Here is a 23,834-nt window from a genome sequence, read left to right on the forward strand (position 1 = left end):
TCAGTGCAGCCATGCATAGGGTGGTTGGAAGACAGCTCTCCACGTACGTAAAACAAGAGCTAGACTTTTCTAACGCAGCCACTGCTTACCGACGCAAGTCCTTCAGTGAACTAGTGCGTGCTCTGGCCATTCTGAAAGCCTTCTCGTATGACAGAGTCGTCGACAACAGTCTCTGGGTATGGCCAAAACTTTCGCTGCGTGCGCTAAGTGCTCCTTATGAGCCCTGCTAACCCTCGTTTGTGTGCTGATTACCGCACATCCGTAGCTCATGAACGTTGGACAGCGGTTTCTCGGTCCACGGCTGTTCTCAGCCGTCGTGAGACCAACGATCTACAAGCAATTCATCGGCGGAGCGACGGTGGAGGAAATGCAAGAGAGCGTCGCAGCGCTCAAGGAGGCCGGAGTACGTCCCATGATAGCTTGTTCAATGGAAGAGGAGGATGAGCACACTGCCGGAACGTAAGCTCTTTCCAGTTTCGGAGTTCCAGTTTATTCGGTTTGTTGAGCTAAAAACACACGACAAAGAAACATTTCCCGCTTTGTGTCCGACAGGGACATTGTGTACGATAACAACACCGCAACTATCCTGAAATGTCTGGATATGTCCACCCAGTTGAACTCCGTCGCACCTATGATGCAGCTCAAGATGACGGGCATTGTTCCTGCAGATCTTGTGGTACGTTCTCCATGTTATTAGAAAACACGTCCTGCAAAAGGGGCTACCTCCATAGGTAGTTATCCTGCTTGATGACAATACACACGTCCTGGCCAACAGCAACGCGATACTGATCTGATATGATCGGCGGCATCTACACAATAGTTTCCCCAGAAATAGAATGGGGGGGGGGGGTTGATTTACCGAGAACAAGACGAAAAGTAACTGAGTACAGTACTAAATACTCAGCCCTGAAGAGTATTTGAGTAGAGTACTAAATACACACAAAAGCAACTCGTTACTTTCAAGATACCATTAAGTTACAATTTGTAAAGTTCGTTGTCGAACAAATACAAAGTGAAAATCAAAACGGGTACTCGTTAGGATACTCTTGTTTGTTATATCCAGGATATAGCCCCACCAACGTGATCGCGTATCCACTGAAGGATTTTCTGTCTGTGTGATCGCCTGCCCAGTCTGCGTCGCAAAAGGCTTGAATGCACTTCCCACTTCTCTGGTAAACGAGTGCATAATTCTTCGTCTGTTTTACGTATCGAAGGATATGCTTTATGCCACTCCAATGCTCTTCAGTCGGCCATTCACCGAACTGGCTCATATAGGTAGTGGCAAAAGCCAAATCTGGTCTGGTTCCTCCGGCAAGGTACAGCAACGCTCCAACTGCTTGTCTGCATTTTTGTTCCAGGTCTCCCCCTGCTTTGTTGCTGTTGTCCGCTCTTTGATACTTGATTCCTGGATTCAACGGAGATGATGTTCCTTTCGCATGTACCATCTCAAACGTCTCCAGGACCTCCTCGGTATAAAGCGTCTGATCGAGCGACAGCGTCCCATCCTTGTCCCTTTTCAACCGTATGGAAAGGATGTCCTCCAAATGCCCATTTCCACCGACGTCCCAAATCAACCAAAAGCTCATTTCATCCGAAAAAATGTTCGGAGGTTCTGGGCTTTCGGTTGATCTGGGCACGCGGGTGGCAGTGACCCATATCCCCCAAAAGCTCTTTTCATCCGAGCGCCCAGAACCACCGAAAGCGGGATACTTGAAAGGACACGATTCCTCTGTTTGTCAGGGAGAGGAGGAAGGCTGAGCGGTTTTTGGGTGTGCGGGAATCCAATCCTGCAACTGAGTCAGAAGTGAAGTTTGCAAAGGAAAGGTATTATTGATGTCGATCGCGTACAAGAAATGATCCGATCCGAACAGAGAGATATTTTCCATGTGAGTGACAGAGCTCCAAGCACTGTGTAGGTCATCATAGTGGAAAGCAAATATAGTAACAAACGCCCACTTCACAGGTCTCGAAGAAGGTTACAAAAAGGACCTCCTCCTTTACTTTTCTTTTATGCGTTCTGTTAATACAGTTCAGACGTTCAGAAAACACGCTATTAACCGGCTGAAACAACCCCTAGGAAAAGCTTTATATTTATATTAGTCATATATGTTACATCTCTAAGGAGAATTATTAGTAGGCAGGGGAACAAAGGGAAGCTGTGCAAATCAACGGACCGCATGCCTCATGCTACAGAACATTTCGAGCACCAGATGAGCAGCAGTCAGGAACCCACGTGACCCTCTCTGGCTAGTTGGAGGAAGTACAGCTCTAAGCAGAGTTAACTGGAACGCCACTTCGACCGCTGAATCGGGAAGAGAATCACCCTAGCGGCGCTTAGGAGAAATAAAGGGAAATAATGTTTCCACTGTCCTACTTATGGCGAATTGTGGTGGTCATTTAATTACAACACTGCCTGGCTCTCGGAAATTGCTAGGTCGGCTCCGGAGCTGGATCACGTGACAGTTGCCACCCGAACATGAGTGCCAGGGATCTGGTGGTTTTAGGATCAGGATCAGGCTCGCCTCATCCCTTTTGAATCAGGGCAGAGTTCGTACACTTGGATCACGCTAGGGCCATCGCGGTCGCCCGTCTTCGGGTTCCGTCGTCTGCTAAATCACGTGAACTTCGACGTGCGGTCCAATGAGAGCACTCGCCACCGTTGCAGTGCGGATTTGACGACACCGGATATAGTTGGGCAACCCGCTGCTCGATCATTTCGAGACCGGACGAAAAAAGTAATAGCTGGGAAATTCCGGACGCACGGAAAGTGCCACGCAAACATGCAAGATTGCTTGACTGCTCGGGATCTGGCAAAAAAAGAAGGGAAAAAAAGAGAGAAAAGTTGCCACCAAATGGTCACCACTCGCCATGATGCTGCGAGGGTGTCCGCCTTGGCATGAGTTGTTGACTCGGCATTACTCTCAACGGTGGTTATCATCGCGATGTTTGTTTGGGTTTGAGACGATTATGTAAGGTGTATGCTGGCCGATATCACGCGGGTACGATGCTGTTATCTCATTGATACGCGCAAAGGTTGACAGCAACTCCAATAAATTTTCCACTAGACCCCGTGCATCCTCATTTGTTTTATCACAAATCTGAAAATGCCCCACTGAGCGAACGCGACCACTTTCGCGTGTATCAATGAGATAAAGGCATCGTATCCGTGCGATATCAGCCGGCATACACCTTCACATAATCGCCGCAAACATAAACAAACATCGCGACGATAACCACAGCTAAGGGCAATGCCGAGTCAATAGCTCATGGTAAGGCTTACACCTCCACAGCAACACAGCCACAGTGGGACAGTCGGAACACTATTTGCCTTTATTTCTCGTAAGAGCCGCTAGGGTTGCCCTCTCCCCGAGTTTAGCTCCTCCAGTCGAAGTGGCGTTCCAGTTAACTCTGCCTCGAGATGTACATCGGATTCCCGCATACTTGGGAACCGCTCACCCTTCCTCCTCTCCCTGTTAAACGGTGGGCGCGTGTCCTTTGAAGTATCCCGCTTTCGGTGGTTCTGGGCGCTTGGATGAAATGATCATTTGGAGGATATGGGTCACTGCCACCCGCATGCCCAGATCAACCGAAAGCCCAGAACCTCCGAATATTTTATTGGAGGAAATGAGCTTTTGGTTGAATTGGGACGTCGGTGGAAATGGGCGTTTGGAGGATATGATCTGCTACCCCTTGAACCTGAAGATTTCACTCACATATTTTGAGATAATGAGCAGATCATCAACGTAAACTCCTACGATGAGATTTTTATCTTGGCTGACGTAAACACATGGATCTGCTTTGGACCTCTTCATCCTTTCTGACTTGAGAAATTTATCCAAGGTGAAATTCCATTCCCTTCCTGATTGACGGAGTCCATACAGACTTTTCTTTAGAAGACAGACTTTGTCCTTCCCCCCTTCCGTAAAAGGTTGGGGTTGCTCCATATAGACAGTCTCCTTTAGTGTCCCATTCAGGTACGCTGCTGTGATATCGACCTGGTGAATCTTCCAGTCCCGTTCTACTGCTATGGCCAACAGCGTCCTAATAGACTTGAGCTTCACGACAGGTGAAAATGTTTCTTTGAAATCTGTCCCTTCCACTTGGGAATATCCGCATCCTACTAAACGTGCCTTGTAGCGCTCCAATTTACCATCTGCGTTATACTTCTTACGAAACACCCACTTGCATTCTAACTCGCATTGTATAGCTGCCTTCCATTCTTCTTTATCCGGAGCTGAGAGGGCTTCATCTAGAGTTTTTGGATATGTGGAGGTGACTTGCTTCACTAAGTGACAGCCGTGGCCAACATTTGAATGCAGTTTCTTGTTCGCCAGCCTCTCTGAACGTCTTAATGCGGTAGCACCGTCATTTGTCGTGTTACGCAGCTGCTGGGTACTGTTACTGCTTGCTTCGTCTTCTGCCGCTGATGGCGTACGGTCTTCTTCCATGCCATCCTGCTCGTCAATAGGATAGCGGTCTTGCTGACCGGTATTGTGCGCCTCACTTAAGCTGCATGTCATCGACACCAAATGTGATAGTGACGTGACCATTGCCACATGTCCCAACACTGGTGCTTGCAGACTGATGAAGCTTGTAGGGGAAACAGTTTTCGTCAAAAACGACGTCCCGACTCACAAAGAAACGATCATCCTTCCAGTTCCACAATATATACCTCTTAACGCCTTCTGGATACCCAACAAGGATGCATTCTTCAGCTTTCGGGTCGAATTTCTTTCCCTTGCATCGTCTGCTTCGCACGCTCCATGCTCGACATCCAAATACTCGTAAGTGGTCTATTCTCACTTCTCCTGTCCACAGAGATTCTGGCGACTTTCCTTCGATTGCCTTAGATAGACACTTATTTCTGATGTGACTTGCGGTAACAACTGCATCAGCCCAAAGTTCTTTGGTGATCCCTGACTCAATAAGGAGACACCTCGTCATGTCAAGCAATGTCTGATTCATTCTCTCTGAAACTCCATTCTGCTCAGGAGTGCCGGGAATGGTCAGCTGGCGTCTTATGCCATGCTTAGCTAGGCATTCGTTGAATTCCTTGCTTGTGTACTCTCCTCCGTTTAAACGCGCAAAGTCTTAACTGTTGTTTGTGGAGATTTTCCACCGTTCGTCTGTACTCGTCGAATCTTTGGAGTGCTTCGCATTTGGTCTTCATAGGGTACACGACGGTGTATCTTGAATAATCATCTGTGAAAGTCACGAAATAGTTCGAACCTCCCTTGGACGTAGGCGTAATTCTTCCAACTATGTCTGAATGAACCAGTTCCAGTGGCGCATTAGCTCGTGTTGCTTCACCTTTTGGGAAACTGCACCTTCTCTGCTTTCCCAAATAGTAGATATTGCATCTGTCCTCCATATGCTTGTCTTCGCTTGTTCCACATAGGTGACGTACAGCATCTCGGTGGAGATGGCCCAGACGTCGATGCCACAATGACGGGTACTTCACTTTTGCAATCTTGGATGCGAAGTGAGCCTCTTCGACGTGGTACAATCTTCCTTCCCGAGTCGCATTGAGGATTAACTCGCCTATGGTTTCGGTAATTTCGGCTCTGCCTTCAGCAAAAGTCACGTGCAGCCAGCTCGTTCCTCGATCCGTCCAACTGAAAGGAGGTTACAATTCAACTGTGGCACGTAGAGAACATCTTCCAGTGTGACGTATGTCCCACCGCACTTTTCAGACAATTGTATCTGAACGCGTCCCTTCCCAATAACTTTCATGAACTCTGTGCTGGCTGTCTCTACTGTAGACTCGCAGGGCTTAAAGTCAGTCAGCTTCGCCTTGTACGATGTCATGTGGTCTGTAGCACCGCTGTCAAGATGCCACACGTGAGGCTGTGCGGAAACAATATTCTGGACACAAAGAACCTTATGCATTGCGATGTTCGCTTGTGACACGCTTCCTTTCTTGGTTTGGTCAAGGTTGTCAACCTTCTCGTCAGCAAGGAACTGATTACAATCTCTAGCTATGTGTCCAACCCTTCCGCCGGCGAAACAACGTATTTTCCTCTTCTGAGTGCCTTGGTGCCGTGGCAGACTGCCTTGGTGAGCTTTTCTGTCATCCTTCTTAGGATAGTTTTTGGTCATCAAAGCTCTGTTCTGACTCTCATCTTCACTGACGAGCTCTTCATCGCGACGTACTTTTCGTTTTTCTTCAATAAGTAGCCTCGTCTTCACTGTTTTAGTAGTCAAGGTGTATTCGTCTTGCTCTAAGTTGAGAATAAGTGGCTCATACGTACCAGGAAGTCCCATGAGCATGACCAATGCAACCTCTCGGTCCGTGAAGGCGTAACCTGCATTCGACAGCTTCCTGTGCATCTACATTAGTCTTCCTAGGTAGTCCTTCATGAGCTCTGTCCTCTTCATTTTAATGTTGAAGAAATCTCTCATCAACTGTAGTATGTGAAGAAGCCCAAATTCCGAGTGCATTTCGTGCAACGTATCCCACGCTTCCTTCGCTGTTGCACTTGCCCCGATGTCATCAAGGTAGTTATCCTCGACGACGAGGAACAGAAATGTCAGTGCCTTGCTGTCGGTCTTCTCTTGGTCACTCATTTACCTGCCTGAGTAGCCAGGGTCGATCGCTTCCCAGCATCCCTTCTGTACAAGGGCAGCTCTTACCAGGATCGACCAAGAATGGTAATTGTCAGACGACAGCTTCGGAAGTTTGAATTCGTCTGACACAGACATAATTGGTTAACTTCGTTGTGTAGACGTACCATGAAAGTAATCTCTTCTTAAGTCGTCACCGTAAACCAATGCGTAGCAGAAGTAGCGTTGCTTGAAGTTGACTGTGCTGCTTCGTCAACGGTCTCGCACCTCCTCCAGCATATCGCAAGCCATTCCGTTCGCTACGTCAAAGAAAACCTTGGCCCATGCGTCAACGTGGCGTTGCGTGGCGCCATGCGTGCCAACGTGCTGGGCCCATAACCTGTTAGAAATGCGTACGCAGTGCGACCCGGTCCTAGTATGGAATGGCGCTGGAACAACGGAATGAACGAGGCTCTCCAAGCTTCAAACATTTAATGCGTGCGCTCGTCGTGCTCGAGCCGTTATGACACTGATACGCGCGCGTAACATAGGAAAAGATATCTACTCTCACTGGAGGCAGCACATTACAAGATTAATACCAACATTGTTTTCCCGCGATATCTTCATGATGAATGCTTCACTTCTCGCTCTCCCCCTGGGACATCTTGCCGATTTAGGTCTCTGCAGGCTATGCCGCCGAAGGACGGGGGTACCGCGGAATATCTGAAACGAAATGCGTGAACACACGTGCGGGTGTGAGTGGCACAGCACCCAATACCAAAACACACGAAGTTAGTCTTATTCTCGACCATCCTGCTTCCCCTCCCCCCCCCCCCAAAAAAAAAACAACAACAACAGCAAAATATATGAAAGGGAGCGTCTTAGTAGTAACTTTTAGTTCGCTACGTAACCTAATCTTGCCTGATTCGCCGGTGATCCTGACATCTAACCTACGTGGTTCAACACAAAGCCCTCACGCTGCCAGCAGACTACAAGGCGGAATCCCGTTGTCATGAGTAATGGTCCATCGTGAGCCTAGTTGTGCGTTGGGGTCCTCTTATTGCATCTTACGTCTCTTGTGTATATGCTCTCGTGAACCCCGAGAAAGAGGATGAATAACAGTATGTGCACCCCGGCATTTCGCGGAGGCATGCTACAATTGAGGTGTTCTGTCATTGAAACCAAGACTTTCCTTTGTGTCCTAGGTTCGTCTCGGTGAATTTTTTCGAGCTTGTCCTACGCCAGAGAGCTTGGTTGAGGTATACGCTAATGCATTGTCGAGAGGGTGTTTACGCCAAGTAAGTGAAGTATAACAGATACATTGTCTTGGCTTCTTATTGCGTGTATTCCGCCGAAAAGTAGTTGTACAAAGCACGCAGGTACAGCAGTAAGTAGTTACCTTCCATGTATGTTCTATGTGAGTGACTCCAGTACTACTTCCCAGCAATGCTTCTCAGTATACTAATTTATGTATGTCAGTCGGTATGTGCATACAGGATGAAGAACGACTCCTGGTTATCAAGGACGATCACCTTTCCATACAGCTTGCTTTGGAACGTCTGAGACAAATAGGAGAGGCAAGTATGCATTTGCACAACGATATACTCGTATGCTAGTTTCTGATGCGGTCCTCGTCTACCGTCTGTGGATTGTGTTCGTAGTGTGTGTGTGTGAGGGGGGGGGGATATATCTTTATTTCGGAGTGGGTTTAGTTACATCTGCATGGTGCACGAAATGTCTCACGGTTCCCTTGTCTATACGTGAAGCGCAGTAGCCATGACGATACGCGCACCGTCCAAATTGAGTTATGACAAAATGATGGCCCCAGCAGTTCATGGAGGAGTTTGAGGAACCAAACAACACTGTTAAGCTAACTCGTTCCGTTTGAACATTTGTCCCATATAGTCATAAGTGGTTTTATTAAGTACGGAGATAAATTTTCAAATTTGGATTCGTCGTTGCCGACTGGCTTTCGGTGGTCCATTCTTCGGATACGCAGCTGTATTTCAGGCTGTTAGGGCAGGGCTTCGTAGGAAGCCGTGTCACAAGGTACTCAGCACGTTAGTGTTGGCTACTGACACTAAACTGAATTTGATGAAATCTAATTTGTGTGAACTAGAGTAAATTTGACCCTCCAGTCATCAATAAAAAAGAACGAATGGGTAATATCGTCAGCTTCCACGCACGAACATGGTTTGGGAGGATTTCGCAAAACAGAGGCAGCGTTGGCGCTCTTTAGAGGTAATAAAAGCAATCAGTAAGCTAAGCGTACAGGAAATAGTGCGCTGAAACGTTAAGGAAGATGGGTTTTCCTTTTTTCGTGACAGAAACAGACTAAGAAAGACAGAAAGAAAGCATTTGTGTTGCATTTGTGGTGTACCGGCCTATCCTGTGTACACAGGACATTATTCTTGACATTAACCTGAAATGGCGGCCGCCTTTCGCCACAAAAGGTCACAAGGCTGTCAACGCTTAGACACCCTTGTTTTGATGCCAAGCTTTGCCTGTGAGACAGACCGCTCGTCGAGGTGTACGACGCTTATTCTTATCTCTTGTCCATGTGCCATAGAAAATCGAATCATCATCATCATCATCCCTCCCTTTCTGTACTCCAGAAATCGAAAGAAGTTGGGGTGAAAATTCTCGTGGATGCAGAGTACACTCATATGAACGCCGGAATAAATCTTCTTGCCTTGACTCTCATGGCAGCCTTCAATGAATCCGAACCACACGTCTGGAACACCTACCAGTGTTACTTAAAGGTTTGCAACTTCTTTGCCAATTTTTACATATTTTCGTCCTGAGTAGTAAGTGTTTGATTGAAGTTGCCTACACGCAGAGCGAGTACGAAAACTGAATGGCTCTTAATTATTTTCCGCAGACCTAGTTGTGTGTCCAGAGAAATTGTACTTTGAAATTTACCGCTTTTCGTATCCTTCAGAATCGACTGAATGCTGAGTAAATTTGACTAGATATCATTTCTGGATAATTCTCCGGTAATGTGAAGAACCAGAGGTAGGGACCATAAGGCAGAGTTTGAGGTAACTCGTTACAAGTAACTTGTTACTGTAACTAAGTTCCTTGTTTTGGTAACTTGTAACTTACCGTAACTCGGTACTTTTGCGCCGTGGTAACTTTCAAAGGAACTCGTTTCTTTTTCCGGTAACTTTGCCAAAGTAACTTAAGTTAAGTTCCAAGTTACTTTTAATTCGCTTTTCACTCACGTTCACATATTTTCTTGCTTTCTCTCCGGTTCCTTCATGGCATTTTTTGCCAAAACGTGATATTCAATCAATGACAGTATTTTATTCAGGAAGTAAGAACCGCTGCCATTGAAATTAAGCTGAACCATTGTGCGCCCACAGGGAGTAAGATGCAAAGCGTTCGAATAGACCTCTACAAGAGAAACGTCATCATGACGTTGGTAGACAGACTGAAACCGAAACAAATCGGAAGGAGAGGGTTGGGTTCCACGAACGGGCACTTGTTCGCTGCCTCCCATTGAAAGAAAAGTAGGACCGAAGGTCGCGTCCCTGTCAGGGACCATCGTACAAGCCCGTGGCTTTCGGGCGCGACCTTGTTCACCTCTAGCTTCGGGCGTAGTTCAACTCTACCAAATTTGTGGCGCTGTCGAACACTATGACGTCATTTGCTTACAAATAGGGAGAGGACTACTGTTGGACATAAACGAAAACGATCTAAGCGTGTCGCACTCCTCCGCAGGCAACTCAAGGTCTAACTCAACTTCTCACGCGCGCTGCACCTGCGTAATGCTATTTTGTGTCCGAAGTAACTTGGAAGTAGCTCATTCTTTTTTTAAGTAGCTCAGTATTTGTGAGTTACATTGCAGGCTGAAGAACTTCGTTATTAACTTAGTTACATTTTTCACACGAGTTCCTTTTGACGGGTAACTTCTGAATCTATGCCATAACCATAAGGCAACCATTTCAGAAATTGCAGTTCCTACAGCCGAGGGGCTGGCGCTGGTCACAGAGTCCGATATCCTCTTAGGGGACGAACAACATAGAGTAGGGTCCACATTTTTGAAAGTTACCGATGTCATCCAGTGCACATAAAATTTGGCATTACAGTCATGCCTTGTAAGTATGGTCCCCGTAAATATGGACAACTCGAATTATGAAAAATTTGGTGGGGACCAAACTTTTTCAATGCATTTTCGTCTCGTTAACATTGAAACTCGCTTTTCGTACAATGGACAGTCCAGCAAGGTACAAACCATATAGGCGAGCTGCGCTACAGCTTTCGAGCGATGCGAGCACCACGCTGTGGCGGGCCTTCCTGATGCACACCGCCAAGTACATCATGACGTGGAAACGGCTGACAAGAGGCATCGAAGGACAGGGGGCATGTTACCACTCATTTCGAAAACGTACGGTGGCCGGGCTACATATTTCTACATCATTGTGAACTCTGGTTTCCTGAAGCATCTGCAAAAAGGCGATGCGATTCTCAGTGACAACGATTTCCGGGGTACACGTGCAGACATGGAGTCTACCTCCCCACTTCATTATCAAAATATATATGTTGTTGTTGGAGTCAATTAATGATCATTCTACTAGGAGAACTTTTGAAAGTAGAACGTTCCGTTGCACAAAGGGAGCCATGCCCTCTCCTTCAGAGCCGTCCTCAAGGACAATAAGAGGAAGAGGGGTTATTTGTGAACATGAAGGGCCTGCGAAATCCAGTATGACGTCATGACTGTTCGGAATACGTCCACGGGCGATTGACCCTCGAGCAAGGAATTCTGCCTTTAGTTAAACATAGTGCAGTCGCTCGGCGGTGAGAACAGCGGCGGTACAGTTGGCAGCAAGTTGGCAGGCTCTGGCGCCGACGACTTGAGCAACGCAAGTCAACGGTCACATCTGCTATGCCTCAAGCAGGACTATAAACGACTCTTCAATTCTTTGAGGACAGTTTTGATGAGCAGCAGGCTCTACGTGTTGCCGACGTTTTGCTAAGCTTCGTATACGCCAAGCAGTGATGGTCACTAACTACTTCTACAGTAGTTTAACCATAACTACTAACTACTTCGCGTGCAAGGCACTCTTTTTTGGTCGTCGAATACTTCTTCTCTGTCTTGGTTAGCGTTCTGCTTGCGTAAGCGATGACGCGTTCGACGCCGTCGTGAAGTTGAACGAGCACGGCTCCTAAACCATTGTTGCTTGCGTCGGTGTGTATTTCTGTTTCGGCATTTGGATCGAAGTGGGCAAGCACGGGTGCGGTCTGTAGACGCGTCTTCAATTCATCAAACGCCTGTTGCTGGGCTTCACTCCAGATAAACGTGGATCCGTCCTTCGTGAGGGCATTCAGGGGTGACGCAATTCTTGAAAAGTTCGGAATGAACCGTCGGTAGTAGGCGCAAAGGCCAAGAAAGCTTCGAACGTCTTTCACGTTAGATGGCCGCCGTCTTCTCGGGGTCGGGGCGTACGCCGTCGCTGCTCACGAGATGGCCGAGAAATTTGAGTTCCTCGTAGCCGAATCGACACTTCTGAGGCTTCAACGTCAGCCCTGCAGTTCTGATAGCCTCGAGGACTTGCTTTAGCCGTTCAACATGTTCTTCGAATGTTCTTGCGAAGACGACAACATCGTCGAGGTACACCAGGCAGGTTTGCCACTTCAACCCGGCGAGAACTGTATCCATAACGCGCTGGAACGTCACTGGTGCTGTGCAAAGGCCGAAAGGCATAACCTTGAATTCGTAAAGTCCATCCGGAGTGACGAAGGCAGTCTTCTCACGGTCCCGTTCGTCGACTTCAATTTGCCAATACCCCGTCTTGAGGTCCATGGAAGAGAAAAATTTTGCGTTTTGAAGGCGATCGAGCGTGTCGTCGATGCGCGGTAACGGGTAGACGTCCTTCTTCGTTATCTCATTGAGTTTCCGGTAGTCGACGCAGAACCTGAATGTTCCGTCCTTCTTCTTCACTAGTACCACCGGCGATGCCCACGGACCGGTCGACGACTGGATAATGTCGTCTCTTAGCATCTCTTCTACTTGCGTTCGGATCGTTTCTCGCTCTTTGCAGGAGACCCGGTACGGCATGCGGTGAATTGGACGGGCGGGCCTTTTCGTCGATGATGATGCGGTGCTTCGCAATGGGCGTTTGTCTTACTTTTGACGATGCAGCGAAGCAGTCACTGAAATCGTTGAGCATCTGGAGAAGGGTTTGCTTTTGAGTTGTAGTTGAGGGTTTACGTCGAAATGTTCGGCCTCGTGTTCCGTGGTGACCGCGATGCGAGCAGTGTCCATCAGGCAAACATCCGTGGTGGAGTATTGGTCTACAATGACGGCTATCTTCGTGCCGTTCGCCAGGTGTTGTGGCTCTGGGCGGAAATTTATGACCAGGAGTTCGAATATTCGGTTTCTTACGGGCACAATTCCTCTTGCTATCCCAATTCCTCGTTCGAGGAGAAGTTGCGTGTTGCCTTCAGCCAACAAACAGCCAGTCGGTGCTCTCTCGCACGTAGCGCTCACAAGGACTGACGACAAGGGAGGCAGGTTCACGTGCTCAGTCGTCTCGGATGTTACGTCCGCGTTTGCGCGTTTCTCCGTGGTTATTCGTGCCCACCACTTGTCGTCTGCTGTTTCCGGCGTTTTAAAAGAGATAACTCCATTTGTGAAGTCGATGATTGCTTCGTTTTCGACTAGAAAGTCCATTCCGAGTATTACATCCCGTGGGCAGTTCGACAAGACGGCAAAGCTGACGACGTACTGGATGTCACGCACTTGTATGACTGCCGTGCATCGGCCAGTCGGTGTTACGACGTGTCCACCAGCAGTGCCGATGTTAGGCTCATCCCACTTCGTCTGCACCTTGCGAAGCTCCTTAGCCAACCTACCACCTTATAACAGAGTCATCGGCTCCGGTATCGATTAGCGCAATCATCTCATGGCCGTCGATGAGTATTTTCAGGTTATTGGTAATTTTTCGAGCGTCGTGTTGGTGCTGCGTTGCTGTTCGTCGAGTTGGAGGAATTGTAACTTGTCGTCGGTCCGCAGCTTCGCCTCCCGGAGCTGCAGTCTTCAGTTTTCCCGGTTAGGGCTCCGCCACACAGGTCGTCTTCCCGGTGACGGTGAACGTGCTCTTCCTGGAGACCTGCTGCGGTGGGGGACGCTCGGGGACAGGTCGCGTCGCGAGCCAGCAGAAGCATTCTGCTGCCGTAGATAGTCTTCAATTGCGGCGGGGCGACTACCGCGCTGGGGGCGGGGGGCGGCGGGTGAAAAACCGGGAAGGCCAAGTCGTCGGTAGGGACATCGGCGATAGACGTGGTTGGCCTCTCCACAGTGGTAGCAGAGCGGTCTGAAGTCGGGTGTCCGCCAAACGTCCGTTTTGTGAATCGGCTGAGAGTGTGGCGGGACGCTCGGAGTAGGTTGGACAGGCCGAGGAGGCGTCCAACGGTTTCCGTAGTACGACGGACGAGTAGGTGGCACCTGTCTCACAGCGGCGGCGTAGGTTGGTCTCGGTACTTCGGCGTCGGGGTTGGCGGTTGACGATGTCTGGATCGCCTGCTGAACCTCGTCCTTGATGACCGCGCCGATCGAAGACAAAGGGTCTTGAGCCTTCTCAGGACAAAGGAGAGCTCGTACTTCTTCGCGTACCACCTCTCGAATCAGCTGTCTGAGCGATCCGACGTCGAGGCCAGCGGTCGTGGAGAAAGCCTCGTAGCCCTGGTGTCGTTCGTTGACGGTAGCGCGAGAGAGCAGGGTCCTCTCAATGCGGACGGCTTCGTCCAGAAAAGCGTCGGTCGTGGCGGGTGGATCCCGGGACAGGGCGCGAAAAATTTCTTCTTTTACGCCCTCATGAGTCGCTGAACCTTCTTCTCCTCGGATGCTTTGGGGTCAGCTCGCCGGAAGAGCCGCAACACATCTTCGACGAAGCCTGTAACGCTTTCGTTTGGCAGCTGGATCCTTCTCTGGAGCAGATGTTCAGCGTGTTCAGCGCGTTGTTGAAAAGCGAACGCCTCGCGGAGTTTGCTTTTGAAGACGTCCCAGGACGTGAGCGAAGTCTCCCGGTTCTCGAACCATGTCTTCGCGGTGCCTTCCAGCGAGAAATAGACGTTGACGAGCTTCTGGTCGTCACTCCAGTTGTTGAACTTGGCGATCCGCTCATAGTGGTCGACCCAATCGTCCACGTCGTCGTAATACTTCCCGCTGAATGTCTTCGGCGACCGTGCAGCGGCTATCCCAGTAAACCAGAAATATCCCAGGGACGTCCCAGAAAAGTCTCAGACGTCACCTATGTCCAGGAAGTCCACCAGATGTTATTTGGACGTCCACAATGTGACAATGAAAATCGTCCGACATTGTATCTCCCAGGGACATCTGCAGGATGTAAAAAGAATTGCCCCACCGCGTTGCATTTTGCGCACATATCTGGGACACGTGACGCTTACTGGAGTGACGTAAGCAAAGCGAGAAACATTTAGGGTTTAGACCATTATTTGCAGAGCAATCACATCATGGAAGATAGTTTGAACTAAAAACACAATGTTTGTGAGAAAGGGACGCAGGAAATATCAACGGTTATGCTTCGGCGTTGTTGGCACACGAACTAATTAGTTCCCAAGACGTCTTCACCGTTACAATCGTAGTTCACCGCGCTGTACACTTACTGAACGTACTCCTACAAGTCTCATTTCAGTATATGCTCCATCCAGTACGCCAAAAGAGGCCACCACAGGCCTCCGTAGGTAGTGCTCACTCGATATCACATATGTGTGTATGTGCGAGTGCAAGCGGTCTCCCATAACAACAATGGGATACGCAAGGTCACGTGGCGTTGCCGATAGGTGCTGTATCCATAGCTACATACAGCGGTTGCATACCGCTCTCAAATAAAAGATGTCGATTATTCATCCAAAACAATTTCTAAAACGTGGACAGATAACAAAAACTGAATAATAATGCATAGTGCTCAGCATACAAGCTAATTTGATATGAAACGGTAAACGTCCCATTCACATCCAGATATCCAACAGAGACGTTCATAGGATGTCCCCCGGACTGCAAAATGAGGAAGAAAGTCTGTTCCCAGGGACCTCGCACGGACGTAAACGGGACGTTCACGAACATCCCTGGGATATCCAAATGTCAAATTCAGTTCTTCCCCAGGATATCCTTGGGACATATTTGGTTTACTGGGATGGGCGTGGCAACAGTTTGCGCCACTTGGGTACTGGTCTCCGCAGTCATCTTCTTCTTGCGTTTAGGGGGTTGTAATGGACCGAATTCTGCAGGCAGACCAAGCTGTCTTCTGCTTTGTCGCAGTTGGTCTTCCAGACCGTTGGACAAGGAATGCCCTGCACCGCCACCAGAAATGTCACGAAGCGAAATGGGTCGTCGAGTCGTCGAATAAACAGCGAACGGTTTATTAGACTACTTGGTAGCAAAACACAAGAGTGATAGCTCTCTGAACACAAGTGAGTCCAAAGAATGAATGCTCCAGCTTGGAGCGCACAAGCATTTAAGCGTCGCGCCGAAAAGTCTAGAAACAGCACGTGCGTTTGACAGAGAGCAGGCGATGTGTCTGGAAGCTTCTTGCTTCTTCTTCAGCATGCGCCGGGATGAGATGTACCGTTTCGTGCCTGCCCTGGAAGTTTCGCGATGATGATTCGTGGCAATATCACCACGAGCGTGCGCTAATGGAAGTCTCTATGCAACGCATTGACAAGCGGCCGTTCAACGTCGCGAAGATCCTCAAACAGTGGTCGAACGCTGCCCACCAGATGCAAGGCCTTCGTCTTCTTGTGGAGTACTTGTGCTCCACCGGTCTGGTGACGGCTCTCTGAAAGCCCCCATCATCATCCCCTCATCCTTTCCCAACGCGCAAAAGGGCAGTGTACCGCCTCAGCGGCGGTGAATCGCCCACCCCATCATCATTCAATGTATGTGTGTGTGTGTGTGCTTGGAAGAGCAGAGTGCACGACTTCACCGGAATGTAGTGGACACTGGCGCTACTGAGAGAGGTAAATTGAGGACATGAAAGAAGCCTACATTCTGGATGGTGCGTGTCAAAGTAGCCTACAGTTGAGCTCTAAATCTGGATAGGTCACTTATACTTATCATAAAGGCGGCATGGTACAGGTATATCAAAATTGGTGTTATAAACATAGTCACCTTGTGGTAATTTTGTACCCCTTTGTCATATTTTTATGCCAAATTTTAAAGGAGCAGTGAAAACCCTCCAGATACTTTTTGTTCTTGTTATTGTTGCAGCGGACTGTGCATCGAGTAACGTGTACTCTTGCACAAGAACGATGAGCGTCGCTGGCCTAGCTGTACCGTTGGGCGAGAGATCTTTAATTTGCATGGCACCTAGAAATCCTCCTTCGGAGGGCCCGTAGGTGAATGAGTGACGCTGACGTTATTCCGTAACGTCGCGTCCGTACGAATACGTAGCAGACGAATTTTCAGTGGGAAATAAGATCTCGTCCCTACTCACGGGCGATGCTACGTCACAGGGACCTGATTACGTCACTCCAGGAGACCAAGCCAGGTCTCCAAGATCAAACCGCGCCGTTCATGGCTGCTTTATCGCGTTTTTTTTTTAATGTAATGGGGGAGTGACAAGACACCGGACAGCGAAAATATTTTACATGGTTGTTTCTTATATATCGCTCGATGACTGAAGAGCAGGGGCCAAGTTCTAATTCGTATGCGCCACAGTTGCCGTATTTATGTGCGCCATACGTCAGCCTTCACCGATAAATATTCGAACTGTACTCTTAGAGCAATTACGGTAGCGACACCTGTGCAGCGCGATCAAAAGCTTTGTGACAAGTGTGTACTACAACAATTTATAAAATTACATTTGTAGCAGCCCAAAACGTGTAGTTCCTTGCCGCATAATTAATTTTTAGTTTGCAGACTATACGCAGAAAAGAGTGCCGTCTGCTTTGAAATTCTCTGATGGCTGGAGCGACACTAAGAGCGCGTAGCGTACATCACGAAGTCTGTAGCGCACATCGAGAGGTCTGCAACGCAACATACTTTGTGATGTGCGCCTTCGTTGACGACTTCGGGATCTATTCGGATGAGACTTACGACGGCGACACTTCCGATGTGCGGTATGCGAAGTCGCGCCTCTATTCGAACGTACCCAGAGTTTCGAGCAATGCTGTCAATTATTTCCTACTGTACCACTGTTTTGTCTGAACTATGTGGACGAAAGTTGCTAATTCATCGGCCTTTTTATTAGAAATTGAACTTTTGACATTGAAGAAAGAACTTTCTGTATGGGCGATTGTCAAATAACACCTACTACTAAACGTCATGCTACGACGTGATTATTTGTGATTATTAGTGAAGAGCGAAGGGATGCTCGTTTCGCCATTTTCTTTCAGAACGCCACTCAGACACTGCAACACGATATCACGGTCGCCAAGAACTTAGGTGTTGCTTTTGGGGTGAAACTTGTTCGAGGAGCCTATATGGATTCGGAGAGACGTCGTGCACGAGCCATGAAGTATGAAGATCCTGTTTGTGACAGCTATGACTCGACGAATAAGAGCTACAACAAGTACGAAGAAGAATTGTTCACTCTAAACACGATATTCAACAACAGAACATGCTCAACCACTGCACCAAATGAAATCGTTCTTGCTTCCGATTCGAGGAGAAAATGAGGCGCAGAAAGACGTTTACCTCCCACTTTCAAAGTATCATTTAGAATGATGGTCGGCTATAGGAGTGTGTTATGCAGTAAAGTTCTGTTTTTAGATTATATTAGCGCAATTTACGAAAGTAGATCCACAGTTCAACAGATGAACGAGATTCACTTTATTATTCACATGCAGCCGTCAGTAAAAACATTTACGGTCGTAATATTTATCGTCTTGTCCACAATGCATTCTGTGTTGCAGATCGATGTCTTTCCTTATTGAAAAAGTGAAAAACACAGAACAGCAGCTGAGGTTTATTATTGCGTCTCATAACGAAGATAGCATTCGTGCTGCCTTGAAGAGGTAATCCTAGAGGTAAACATATAATATGAATATATTCGCTTACGTTATTTTATCGTTCTACAGAATGAGAGAGCTGGACATGCCCGCGGACCACCCGTCCGTCAACTTCGGCCAGCTCTTGGGGATGTACGACCAGATCACGTATCCACTTGGTATGCGACAAATCACATCAGGGAACCTTCCGACGAACATCTTCTAGCGTACTTCCTTTCTTTTTTTCTATTTTAGCTGAGCAAGGCTACAATGTGTACAAGTCCATCCCTTACGGCCCCATGGACGATGTCCTGCCATATTTGGCAAGACGCGCAAGCGAGAATCGAGCAGTTCTCCGTGGACCTCTCAAAGAAAGGCAAATGTTAGCCAAGGAAATACGATATCGGCTGAAATTGTCACTTCCTGTGAAATGATACTTTAGTGGAAGTGCAAGTTGCGCTATTAACGTTGTGTGCGCGCAAAATAAATGGAAGCAGCAGCCTGTGAGTTGAGACCCAAGTTTGCTTTAGAGCTAGGGACCACGAAGATATTCCCAAAATTTTCTGTTCTCGATAGAGAATGGTTCTCGGGGATTACTTTTATCCGAAACATGCGCGATTTTTTCCAGGTTGCATTCCACGCGGGCCCAGTTCACCTAGACAAAAGCGGGAAGCGAGCGTCCGACACAAACCCTACCAATTGCGTCATTCGCTCGCACCCAATCAGTCCGCCAGTGGGAAGGCTCACCTGATTCTGACGTCATACCTGCCATAGTTTCTCCGTTGTTCTAACCAATGCTCGATCCATACTCCACACGGTGAATGCATTAGCGCCTAAGAATGCGTTACAGATGCTGACAGAGGTTTTCGTGATATCTTCGTTATCTTTTTATATGGTCTCTGACACGTCGACCCCAAGGTATGTGGATAAATGCCAAAGTGAGGCGGCCGCTGGAGCAGTGACTTATACTTAAAGGGTTTGAGACACTTTCATAGATGTGTAGATGGGTAGAAATCCAGCGAACCGGTAGAATGTAGGAAGGGAGTTGCCTCAGGACAGAAGCCGCCGATATTTCGAACAGAGACTGTTCTTCTTCCTCTGTTCGAAATATCGGCGGCTTCTGTCCTGAGGCAACTCCCTTTCATAGATGTGGCTCGTTACATCGTAAACACATTGTATCGCATGCTGGAACACAGACGAAAAAAGAATTAAGGCTTATTCCAGAATTATTATTCTACGTGTCACACCTGTCGAGATAGAAGCCCTCGAAGGCCCTCCTGAACAAAGCGCAGACGTCACAGACCTCCGAGTTGCGTCCAACCCCATTGACAGCCGTAAGCACGTGACTTCTCGTGTGCTGCTTCACTGGCAACGCCCGTAGCGATGGGCGATAGCCATCCAGACACCATCGATAGTACTATCGATGGTTGAGACGACTACTCATTTCAATATCGATAGTTTTGTTCAACACTATCGATAGTTTCACCTGTCGATAGTACCCCGCTTGCTAACCCGCTAAATCCGCTTGCTGCAAAAATGTAGAAGTCATTGCTCCGTGTTGTTTATCAATGTAATCAAATACAGTGAACCCTCGTTATTATGACCATGGTCGTTCCCGAAAATTTTGGTCATAATGCGGTATTGTCATATTAACGAGGGGATTTGCAGAGGTTTCACTGCATTTTTCCCCAGGAGCCTGGTCGTAAAGCGCGTATGTCAGATTATCGGGGGTCATATTAACAAGGGTTATCACTGTACCTTTATTTAGAGTTGCACATTAGATATATTTCAAATAGTTTCGCACCGTTAGCATGAAAAAGAAACAATAGAAAACGAGTACATAAAAAAGAGGAGCTGTTCCGAAAAACGGACGTGAACTTCTGTTCTGCTTAAACCAAGAAAGCGGAAAAAGAGATTTCGTGGATTGTTGTAATGCGTACCGTTAATATTATTCAGAGCAGCCGCATAGGCTGTCAAACGGTAACTAGTTTATGTTACTGCCACAGTAATACGGGTTTGTGACAATTAAGGGCCACTAATTCCTCCTCAGAAATGCCAACTTTATAGCAGTGTGTAGATGTACACTCCGATATTTCATTGTTCATTAACTTCACATTTTATTTCCCAAGATCATATTTCTTCCCCCCCCCCCCTTCCTGAGAGATGATTATCATGATGGGAATGGATGTTCTGAGGCCGGAACAAATAGAAAGGACAAATAGAAGGGAGCTGGCTATCCTTTTCAGTGATTTCCTTCTTTTATCAGGTAATTATCAATCACGAGCAAAACGCGCTCGTCGAACAGCATGAGCAAAAAAGAGAATTCAGAAGGTCTTGTTTCCGATGGAAATCTGTTCCCTTTTAAATTGTGAATGCCTAAACGATAGTTTGCATGAGCGAAACGCGAACTGATACGTTTAAAGAAAAAACATGGGTAAATTTTGAAATTCGTAGTCAGCAAACTATTGAGAGTTTGCAGGAGTAAAACGTGAAATTAGAGAGTTTAATTTTCAACAGAAATCTGCTCAAATTTCAAGTTTGGAGTGAACACACTATTGAGAGTTTGCAGGAGCAAGAGCGAATTAAGAGGGTTTCGTGCTCAAAAGAAACAGCTCAAACTTCAAATTTGCAGTGAGCGAACTATTGATGGTTTGCTGGATCGAAACGCCAATTCAGAAGGTTTCACTTACAAAAGAAACATGCTGAAATTATAAATCAGGAATGAATAAACTATGGATAATTTGCAGGAGCGGAACGCAAATTCAGAAAGCTTCGTTCTCGAAAGAAACCTGCTCAGATTTTAAAATGGGAGTGAAGAAACTATTGACAGTTTGCAGGAGCGAAATGCTACTTCAGAAGGTTTTTGTTTTCAAAAGAAACATGCTAAAATAAACAAACTATTAGTGGGTTGGAGGAGCGAAACGTAAATTTCGCAGAAAGTTTCGTTTTCAAAAGAAACAAGCTAAAATTTTAAATTCGGAGTGAATAAAGTATGGGTAGCTTGCAGGCAGAAGCGCAGTGCTGGATTGGCTTGGCTAAAGCGACGTGAAGCTCGGTGAAGTGCACCACCCACGTGCCCAGTGCACCAGTCACGATACTATCGATAGTCCGAAAAACTATCGCGATACTATCGATATTCCGGTTCACTCGATAATTGGACAATCGATAGTCAAAAACTATCGATAGTATCGAATGTTTCGAAAGTATCGCCCATCACTAGGCAACGGCGATGATGATGAGTTTCGGCACCCGGGGCGCCCGTTCTCTTCGTTTCTGTTACCCTCTTCGCTTAAAACAAAGCCTTCCTCAGGTCAGACTTGTACGTATTTGGAGTATTGTATTTAAAATACCGTATTTTAAATACAATTTGCGGTATTTTGGTACTCTACTCAATACTTTTTGTTTTGTGTATTTGGACTCTATTTAAAATACATTTTATGGTATTTTCTACTCAATACTCTAATTATATATTTTGGATGTCCCTCTCAAACTCTCTGTGTCTGGTCTTTCCATTATCTTGTTTGTTCAGTGGAAATTTCCTGAGTCCCTCGGACTTGACCCGGACATTCGCCCTTCTTGGAAGTCTCCATTTAGAGATATTGCCCCGTGTGTGCTAATCCTTGGCCAGTGAGGGTTCTATTATGTGTGCCCTGACGCGGTGACGCAAAATTCTGACCTCGCCGAGCAGGGACCTGCTAGAAGTTTGCTTTGTTCTGGGTCACATATACTTAGTGGAGTTATGTGGTATCTCTTTGTAACCTTTATGAGATTTATGTTTAGATGACTCCTATCACACAGCGGCGGCTAGCGTAGTGCGCGGAGTTTAGGTGATTCATGTGACATAGGGGCGACTTGCCGCATTGACCAGTGACCGGTGACTTTTTGCGTTCAAGGATAAGTAGTATCTTAATTGTATTTCAAATTCTTTTTGAAGTATTTTGTACTCTATCTTAATTACTTTAAGTTTCATGTATTTATACACTATCTTAATTACATTCTAACGTTAGTATTTATTATCTTATCTTAAATACATTTTTGAGTATCTTGTACATGTCTGCCTCAGGTACCTGAGGAAACGTGGACCTCCACGCGAAAGCTTGTACAAATTAAACTTAAACACAGGTACAAACAGTGTTACAAACTGTCGTAGCGTTTCAAGCGACGTGCGTGCCACTCATGTGTAACTCGTTACCACCTGTGCTAACGAGTAAACCTTATATCTCTTGAAAGATGAGGTACTAATGTGAAGTAGTTTAAATTATATAGCCTTCTGCTGGTACGTTCTGTGCCCGCAGACGATCATAGCAGACGACGCTAACCGTCGTTATCACACCTTTGCTGTTATATGCACGGTTGAGAATCCACAGATACTATTCAGGTAATTGGTAGAATCGGATTCTTCAAAATGCGCCTCTGAGTCATATTATCAACATCTTACATTTTGCATGCATCCAATGGCATAGCGATCGCCATTGAGGTAAGTAAGTTGGCGCAGGCTCTCAATGGGAAAGTCGCGAAGTCCTGATGCAATATATGGAGGACTGGCCTACCTGGACCACCCCACACGTCCACACCCTCAAATGTTTGGCGACACATCTGCCTTTCTTTCTTGAGCACACCCTTCTCGGGGGACTTTGTTATATCAGCTCTAGGCACATGTCAGCAATAAGGCTGTTACAACGTAAATGTAATAATGCACCATCCCACCCCCAACCCGCCGCGCGTGCGTGCGATACTGGATAAAGCACTGCGCCTAAGCACGAAGCTGGACGCCCGGATTTGTTCGAGGATTTGTATCTCGCAAGCTACGACGTGACAGGATCCCTTCAATTTAGTTTCTCTAAAAACCTCCGTGTGAGTAGCCCGACGACGAAGGTGTGCATGGTCGCTATAGCTCCAATAGATGCCGTACATGTGCAGCGTCAGCGACAACACCACAGTACAATACGCTACGACAGTTTCTCTCTGCACACGGGAGAGGGGAAAGTTGCGAGAAATCAGATGTGGAAGTGTCTGGTACACTAACAAGGCAGCAGTAAGGCTGTAATCCCTATAGACCGGGCAATAGGGGTGACAGGGAATGGAGAGGGCAATGGGAAATATGGGAGAGAGGGAGACTGTGGAGCTGCGCAGACATCGGACCTACTTGCACAGAGTATACCTCCCCTAGTGAACGCCGATCAACGGGAGGAATCCAATGTGATGCATTCTCATCCGGTACATGCACAGATACAATTAATCGTCGTTCCTCTCTGCAGTAACCGATAACACTACACCCTTCGGGGCGACTACAATTCCGCGTGATGCCTCGCATATTATTAAGCATATTCAACGTC

The 23,834-nt window shown here is 47.2% G+C and overlaps 1 protein-coding gene across 1 annotated transcript; it reads left to right on the plus strand.

The window, feature by feature from the left end:
- LOC135385431 (hydroxyproline dehydrogenase-like) lies at positions 1 to 19,005 on the plus strand. The gene is made up of 10 exons (XM_064614740.1): positions 1 to 176; positions 266 to 459; positions 553 to 676; positions 7,749 to 7,841; positions 8,040 to 8,120; positions 9,159 to 9,305; positions 17,905 to 18,080; positions 18,424 to 18,525; positions 18,589 to 18,677; positions 18,754 to 19,005. The coding sequence occupies exons 1-10, from the start codon at positions 12 to 14 to the stop codon at positions 18,930 to 18,932; spliced, it is 1,350 nt and encodes a 449-aa protein (XP_064470810.1). The 5' UTR covers positions 1 to 11; the 3' UTR covers positions 18,933 to 19,005.
- Positions 19,006 to 23,834: the final 4,829 nt, after the last annotated feature.

Source organism: Ornithodoros turicata, chromosome 2, assembly GCF_037126465.1.
Source record: "Ornithodoros turicata isolate Travis chromosome 2, ASM3712646v1, whole genome shotgun sequence".
Lineage (NCBI taxonomy): Eukaryota > Metazoa > Arthropoda > Arachnida > Ixodida > Argasidae > Ornithodoros > Ornithodoros turicata.

Coding starts and splice junctions, on each gene's coding strand:
- LOC135385431 (XM_064614740.1), top strand. CDS start 12: ATGCATAGGGTGGTTGGAAGACAGCTCTCCACGTACGTAAAACAAGAG. Junction 177..265: donor TCGTCGACAACAGTCTCTGG/GTATGGCCAAAA, acceptor GCACATCCGTAG/CTCATGAACGTTGGACAGCG. Junction 7,842..8,039: donor CGAGAGGGTGTTTACGCCAA/GTAAGTGAAGTA, acceptor ATGTGCATACAG/GATGAAGAACGACTCCTGGT.